At 43.8% G+C, this 8,030-nt stretch overlaps 1 protein-coding gene across 1 annotated transcript in view; it reads right to left on the reverse strand.

The window, feature by feature from the left end:
- LOC122790927 (G2/M phase-specific E3 ubiquitin-protein ligase-like) overlaps nt 1–8,030 on the reverse strand; it is a gene marked incomplete in the record, with an annotated part of 597,261 nt that overhangs the window by 506,356 nt on the left and 82,875 nt on the right. The window contains 1 exon segment of the mRNA XM_044058627.1: nt 2,207–2,366. Within this exon segment, the coding sequence (XP_043914562.1) occupies nt 2,207–2,366 (160 nt within the window).

Below are 8,030 nucleotides of genomic sequence, written 5' to 3' on the forward strand. Positions count from 1 at the left end.
TTTTTTTATATATAAAGTGTGTGGAAGGGTGGTTGTGAGACTTTACAGATAGTCAGAAAGACTTGTCTCGAAACGGAGGCCCTCCCAGAAGAGGAAATTCTGTGGTTTCTTTGGGAATCGCTTTCTGGGGACCTTCATGTGTTTCTGTGCCCAACATCTCTTCTAATAAGAGGTAGGTTTAGTTAGGAAATTCCTCTGGTACTTTGGTACAGTGGTTAAGAGAAGCTGCCTGCAGTCCATTTTTCCCCATTCTTGAAGGGCTCTGAAAAGAGTGGCTGCCTCAGGTCAAAACAGGAATTTTTTGTATAAAGGGGAATCTACAATTTTAGCTTTCAAGTCCTCACGTATAGGTTGATTATACAATCATGTTTACCTATGGAGCATGGAACCAGGGGACAGCTTCTCTGGAGGAGGGCTCTACAGCATCATACCTTAATTTAATGCTGTGTCTGGTCACTTGTGTAGCGTGATTATGTAAAGACATTTGTTGCTTAGTATCAATCACTTGTGGGTCCATCATTACCTTGTTTAAGCAACTGAGGATGGATATCAAATACTTGGTCATTTGGGTTTGGTAATTTATAGCTCTGAATGCCAAAGTAGAGGAGATATAAACCTTTTTACACCACCTATCCATAGCTCTACTAACCTTACCTGAAGGGAAGGTACTGGGACTAGATAATAGCCAAGATTTATCAGAAGACTGAGACATTGTACATCGGTCTGGCACAGGATTTTTAAACAAGAATTTAAGGTCACCGGAGACAGAATCTGTCTGGCCTTTTGGGAGTCTGCAAGTCAGGGGCAGCAGAGGAGTTTTGAAAGGCATCCACGAAGTTCTCAAAAGCTGGGGGAGGGGCAGCAGTGTCTATTTCCAGGAGCTTTGGAAGCTGGATGGCTGTTGTATTCTAAAGCAGGATATAACCCATATATAGCTTAGGCTATTGTAGCAGTGATAAACATGAACATCATTTATAAATATGTTTAGATGTGGCACATAGCACAGAACACTGCCACTGTGTATCCCAGGGGTTGATTCCCTTGGTTTGCAATTGCCCACTGTGTCACTGAGCAAGTCACTTAGACAGTAACCATAATCTGACCATGAAAAGGGTCCACATGGTTCAGTACTTTTCACCAGTAAACAGATGAAGATTATTGTAATTTGTTCTTCACTTTAATCTGGAAAAAATGAAAAGTGTTTAAAAATAGGATATGTAGCTCTAGCTGAATGACTTCATGCCAAAAATGTTCCGCTCTGGAGGAGTACACAGACTTAAGTACCAGACTGAGGAATAATGATTATGGTGATGAGAATCTGTAAACCAAGTAGGCCCACTGGACACAGTTCCTTTCCAGGGGCAACATGGGAACAATGTCAGGTTGAAGGATTTACTCAAGGTTACACAGTAGGCAAATGAGGGGGAGGGAATCCAACCCTGTGCCACAACAGCTAGAGCTAATAGAATAATCCTCTGCACCAACTTACAAACTAAGCATAAGTGGCTTACTACTGCTTTATGACTGGTTACAACCTTCCATCAATGGATAATGGGCAACAGGCAGAACTCACATGTGGTAAACCTTGTTAATATCAAGTGAGACATTAATACTTGTACAGAAATCCATTCTAACACAGAAAAGGACTCTGCCCACTGCAAGAATGCAAGGAAACCTGGACACACAAACAAAAAAAAAGTGTGTGTATATGCATGGGAGAAGCTATCTTCCTCATGCCTTGAGGTACTTTACCTTCGCCAGTAACTGGATAAGGATGAGCATAAAAGGGGACAACTATTACAGCTGTTGCAATACTTATGTATACTAAACAAGGACTCCATAACTTACCTGTATGCATTTTTACATAATGGGCACTGATGCACATTTCAATGATTTCATCACCATTTTTGCAAATCATTTTGAGAGAGCCAACATACCTTCACACACATACAATTAGCAAGCACTACTTAATGGGTTGACAGACCATCAACTGCACTAGTTAATACCAATTTCTCTTAAAACTCTGGAATACTGAACACTGCTAAAATGCCTTAAAACCTTTTAGGCATGAATAAACAGCTCTATGTAAATATTTTATTCAATTAACTATAGATGACCAAGAAAAAAATGTGAATCCACTACACTGAAAATAAAAAAAAAAAATGTATGTAGTCAAAACTTCCCTGAGATTTGGCAAATACAATACCTGAAGGCAATGTCTGTGAAACCAAGTGTGTTTACAACAAGGACTCTTGATGACATCATAGCAGGCCTTTGGTATAACAGCATCAAGACAGACGGCACACACTGTATGCTTTCTTTTTGAACGAACCAACTGAACCGGCCTATGTTCTCCGCAGAATGACCTGTATAGGAAAAAGGAACCCACATTTTAAACACTGGACAGAACAGCAAAACAAAAGGCTATAATGATTACCAGAAGTCAAAGTACAAATGACACACAGGGGAGTATGCAAAACAAACACACTTATCAAGCTAAGACATTATACAGCCACAGAAAACAATTGTCTTGAAAAGATCTGTGCTGTTATCTAACTCAAAGGAGGAAACAAGTCAAAATGTGTACCCTAATAATTTTACTTTGTACAAAGTTCTCTAAATTAGATGGAAAGATGGTGGATACAGTGGGCTACAACAGTCATTTCTGCAAAAGAAAATAATGTACTCATCATAATGTCAGACTATAGTAATCCGCATTCATCCGCTTCAGGGTACAACTGGTCTCTGTAGGCAGCAATAATTTTGTCATCCACAGAGCTCTCTCAAGCTCAGACTGCTCCCCTCAATCTCACAATGCCTCACACTTTCATAGTTATGTTCTAGGCTAATGGCCCTGGAGCCTTTACAAGCCTGGCCCATAGGATTACCCTGGCATCATGCCACCCCACCTTAGTTCCCAATGCCTCAAGCCACTGTAGTGATCACTGGGGTGAATTTTCAAGAAAAAATAGAAACCCAACGGGTTACTTAGCTTTACTGATGTGACATCTGTGAAGGAGCAATCATACAATGCATAGGTCTGCTACTGCTGAAAAGTTCTAGGGATTGTGCATGCAGATGTCACATTTAAGGCCCCTGGTTTATGGCTTTACGTCTGAAGTCCCACGCGTGCTGCAATAGCCAAGCTGAAGCTTTTGTATAGGAGCCGATGTACGAGTTGCATGAGGGCAGGAAATCCCACAAATGGAATACTGCAACATAGAACAGAAGGACATTTTTCTATTTCTCATCTACTCAAGATTTCTCCTGAAGAGGGCCAGTGAGGTGCTCTGCTTGACATGTATGGGAAGTCTATTCCATAGCATGGGCAGTCTCTGGGTTATGAACCTGTCCTTAAAGCATGTTTTGCTGATTGTGGTAATGAGGTTGAGTTCTCTGGAGCGTGTGGTGCGGAGGTATCTTTCCAGTTCTTATTTGCTATGGATCAAATAGCACTACAATCTTGACATTGTCTCTTTCTGGAATGTGAGCAAATAAGTCACTTTTTTTTTTACTTAATGTTTCTAAGTCAGGTTAGTGTAATGGCAGAATACCTTTTCCCTGTTAAGAGTAGCTAGGGCATATTTTTATTCCCTCCCACTCCCCTCAAAGTGGAAAGCTAACTTGGTAATGGTAGTTTATGCCTTTAACTAGTACAACGGATAGCAGAAGTCAAAGATGACTCCAAGATTTAATAAATGTGGCAAGTCTGGTCACAAGATTCCTCCCCAGTGTTGTGTGCCTGAAAGTGGAACATTTAGATGCTGAGTAAAATATCTATTGCAATTTCAGTTTTAATATCCTCCAAGAACTTAGAGAAATAAGTTAATTTACTTTAAAAGATCTTCTTAAAAAAGCACAACTAAAGAGAAGCATGAGCTCGTAAAAGACAAGGTGGAGAGCAATTTTGATAGATTTCCTAATCAACCTGCTTAGACAGAATGCCCATCTCCCCAACAAAGAAAGGGGGTACTTCGACCTCTGGAGAGTTTAATTTAATAAGTCACTGTCTTGCCTGTCCCTAAGACTTATCAGCTTCGATATGAAAAGGTAACTGTCCAGATATTTGGGAAACAAGGGCTTCCACCTCCACATCTATGGACTTTAACCTCTGCAGCGTTTCATTTAAGATGCTGTCTTGCCTAACCCTGCTACCATGAGAAGACTTTAGCAGTTTCTCTTTGGAAAGAAACAGTTTAGATACTTGGAAAAGGAGGGCTTCCACCTACACGTCCATGTGGTCAGCCTGATCTCTCTCTGTAGTCCATCCATTCAACTTGATAGGGACAGAATTATGAAATCATGGGTCAAGGCTCAAGTTGTGATGGGTATCATCCCTTTCCCTTTTATTTCTATGGCAGTAAGAAAAGGACTTTGTTATCCACATCTGCAGTTGCTTTCCCAGGCCCTGCTTCAGGGGAGTGTACATCAACCCTGGCAGAGTTTCATCAGAACTTCATCTCTGATGTCTGTGGGTCATCTCCCTTTGGAATCTATGCCTCCAACATTACCAGTAATCTCAGTGCCAATTTGCTCAGCATGGAGGACTGCTAGTTTCCAGGTGAATGACACCAGTGCTTTGGGGATACTGGAGGAAATAAAAGAAAATTAAAAAAATAAATAAAATTAGAGATATGCGACTACAAATGAGTAAAAATGGTAATAAATGTATTGCTGTGGAATAAAATTCATATCGCTCAAATGAAATGAGCATAGCTTAAGCCTAGCAGCATCCAGGTTTATTGATTTCTTCATGAAACGTATATACTGCTATTAAACATTTCTAATTATTTTGAGACGTATTAAATCAGAAAAAATGTTTAGTTGAAAAATGAGAGGGTACACATTTCTTTGACGTCTGTTATTATTTTTTAGATGCTAGGCAAATGACAATGTTCAAAGATATGGAGTGAGACTACTTAAAATAAATGGTAAATAAACACTAAAAGTTGTGTGGTGGCATGTGAAAGTTTTAATAAGGGGCAAGACATTCTGGCATACTTGCTTTTGAAATGGAACCAAGTTGTGGGTCTATTAAAAAGATGCTACTCTGCCAGGATTTTATCATTTAAAATAAGAAGTTATGTACTCACCATAACGTTCCATCTCAGTAGGTATCTTCATTTGTCTGCAACCTTTGGGTATCGGATCTGAGCCAGCAACTTATTTCACAGCTAATAGATCCGAGCTCCTAGCTCCTCCCCTTACCCATAACCCCCTGCTAACCCTGACTGACCTCAGATCAAGTTTGCCCATATATAAACAGCTAACAGGCTAGATACTTCCCGAGGGAATTAAGGAAGGGACATCCAGAACTAAAATCCGAAGGTCAGGGGAAAGGAGGGGGGGATGGTTGCAGACAAATGAAGATATCTACTCAGATGGAACGTTACGGTGAGTACATAACTTCTTAATCTGAAGTAGGAACTTCATTTCTCAGCAACCTTTGGGACAGAGTCCCCAGCTACCTAGATCTTGGGTGGCCTTCATAGAAGGATGTTCCGCAGCACTGCGGAGCCAAAGGATGCTCTCCCTCTGGAGAACATCCAGCTTATAATGGTTGATAAAAGTATGGGATGAGGACCAAGTAGCTGCAGAGCAAATATCATCCAACGACACACTAGCCCTAAAGGCAACAGAAGTAGATATAGAATGAGTACAATGCGCACGTACTGCCTGAGGTGCGGGCCTTCCAGAACTTTCGTAGGCCAAGAGAATGCACTGTGATATCCATCGTGACAAAGTGACTTTAGAAACAGATTTGCCCAAGTTAAATTTGGCAAAGGAGATGAACAACTGGTCAGATTGTCTATGACCAGCCGTCCTATGAATGTAGAAGCGCAATTGTCTGTGCGCATCTAACGAATGCAATTTGTATTCTCCTTTGTTTTGATATTTAGGAAAGAAGACAGGCAGGTTAATAAATTGATTGATATTCACCTCTGAAGCCACCTTAGGAAGAAATGAGGGATTGATCTGAGGTATACTCTATCCTGGTGGAAGGCCAAGTACGGGGGTTTTGCACAAAGGGCCTGAAGCTCGGAAACTCTTTTCGCTGAAGTAATAGCGACCAGGAACGCCGTTTTCCAGGATAAGTACTTAAGATCAACCGAAGCGGCAGGTTCAAAAGGGGGAGCTGTCAAGGCCTGTAAGACTAGTGATAAATCCCAAGGGGGGAACAATGTCTTTGATAGGTTTTGCACAATTTTGCCGTGATCAAAGGCCCTGATTCATGTCCCACATGGTAATGAGAAATAGCTGCTAGTTGAACCTTGAAAGTTGAGCAGCTAGCCCCCTGATGAAAAAGACCTGTAAGGAACTCCAACACCGTCGGCAACGGTGCTGTGAAGGGATCTAAATTATGATGCTCCGCCCAGATGGAGAAACGCTTCCACTTACTGCGATAGACCCTTCTAGTGGAAGGTTTGTGTGCTGCTACTAGTATGGCTTTAACTGTGGAAGAGATACCGGGAGTCCTGACTAGGAGTGGAACTGGAGCAGCCAAGCTGTCAGCTTTAGGCTGTTCAGATTCGGGGTTGGGAGCCCTAGTGGGTGAGATATTAGCTCCGGTAGGGGATCCAGAATCCAAGGAGGATTCACCAGGTGAGACCACAGGTAAGGGAACCACGTTTGACGAGGCCAGAATGGGACAATGAGGATCATTCTGCTCCCCAACCGACTGGCTTTCTGTACGAGTTTCAGCATCAGGGGTAGAGGAGGATACGCATAAAGCAGACCGGGAGGCTAAGCATGCACCAGAGCGTCTCTCGGGGATTCCCCAAAAGGGGGAATTAGAGCGAAGTAGCTGTTGCATTTCATATTTGAGGGAGAGACGAAGAGGTCGCAACAGGGTTGCTCCCACACGGCAAAAATCCGCTTCGCTACCTGGGGATTGAGAGACCACTCGTAAGGTGAAAGGATGGTGTGGCTGAGTCTGTCCGCTAGTATGTTGGACTGTCCCGGAATGTGCGTTGCAACAAGAAAGCGGTTGGTGGAGATCGCCCATTCCCACACTCTCATGGCCTCTCAACAGAGAGGATAGGACCAGGTTCCCCCCTGTTTGTTGCTGTACCAGACAACTGACATGTTGTCCGTCTGTATTGCAACAGTTCCTACAGGAAGAAGGTTGTGAAGTGCCTGCAATGCCAGGAGCACAGCCCTCATCTCCAGAACATTGATATGCAAAGAGGTCTCTGTGTCGTTCCACGTGCCTTGGACCGTACTGCCTGAGCAATGCTCCCCCCCACCCAAGGCGAGAGGCGTCCGTGGTCACTGTGGCGAGGGGGAGAGGCGTGGAGGGACGTCCCGTATGGAGGTCCGGGGAGTGGAGCCACCACAAGAGAGCCCTCCTGCAAGACCTGTTGAGGGGAATAGGATGGCTTAGGGGGTGGTGTGGAAAGGACCACTGGACTTGAAGGGTCCACTGGAGGACCCTCATGTTGAGACGAGCCAACGGCAGAAGAGTGATTGCTGCCGCCATGGAACCTAGAGCCCTCAGGACCAACTCTGCCGGTGGAGCTTCTAATTGGAGGATGGCCCGCATATGAAGCCTCAGGCTTTGCAATCATTCCGCAGTCAGGAATGCTAGACGGTACCTCGTGTCTACTTTGGCTCCTATGAACTCTATCACCTGGGTCGGCGAAAGAGAGGACTTGTCCATGTTGATAGTGATGCCCAGCCGGGGGGCAAGCCGAAGGAAGTAGTCCCTGGCTGAGCAGAGTAGACGCCTTGTTGGGGCGGTCAGGAGCCAGTCGTCCAGGTATGGAAAAACCTGTATTCCCTGGAGTCTCAGGTGGGCCGATATTACTGCTAATACTTTGGTAAACACCCTGGGGGCTGTGGTGAGACCAAAGGGAAGGACCCTGAACTGGTAGTGACTGGCTCCCAGCCGGAAGCAGAGAAACCTCCTGGATCGTCTGTCCATCCGAATGTGGTAGTATGCATCCTTGAGGTGTATTGAGCACATCCAGTCATTCTCCCGCAGAAGGGGGAGGAAGGATTGAAGGGTGACCATTTTCCGGGAACCCTTT

The sequence above is a fragment of the Protopterus annectens genome, chromosome 1.part2, assembly GCF_019279795.1.
Source record: "Protopterus annectens isolate FY-2018-M chromosome 1.part2, PAN1.0, whole genome shotgun sequence".
Lineage (NCBI taxonomy): Eukaryota > Metazoa > Chordata > Ceratodontiformes > Protopteridae > Protopterus > Protopterus annectens.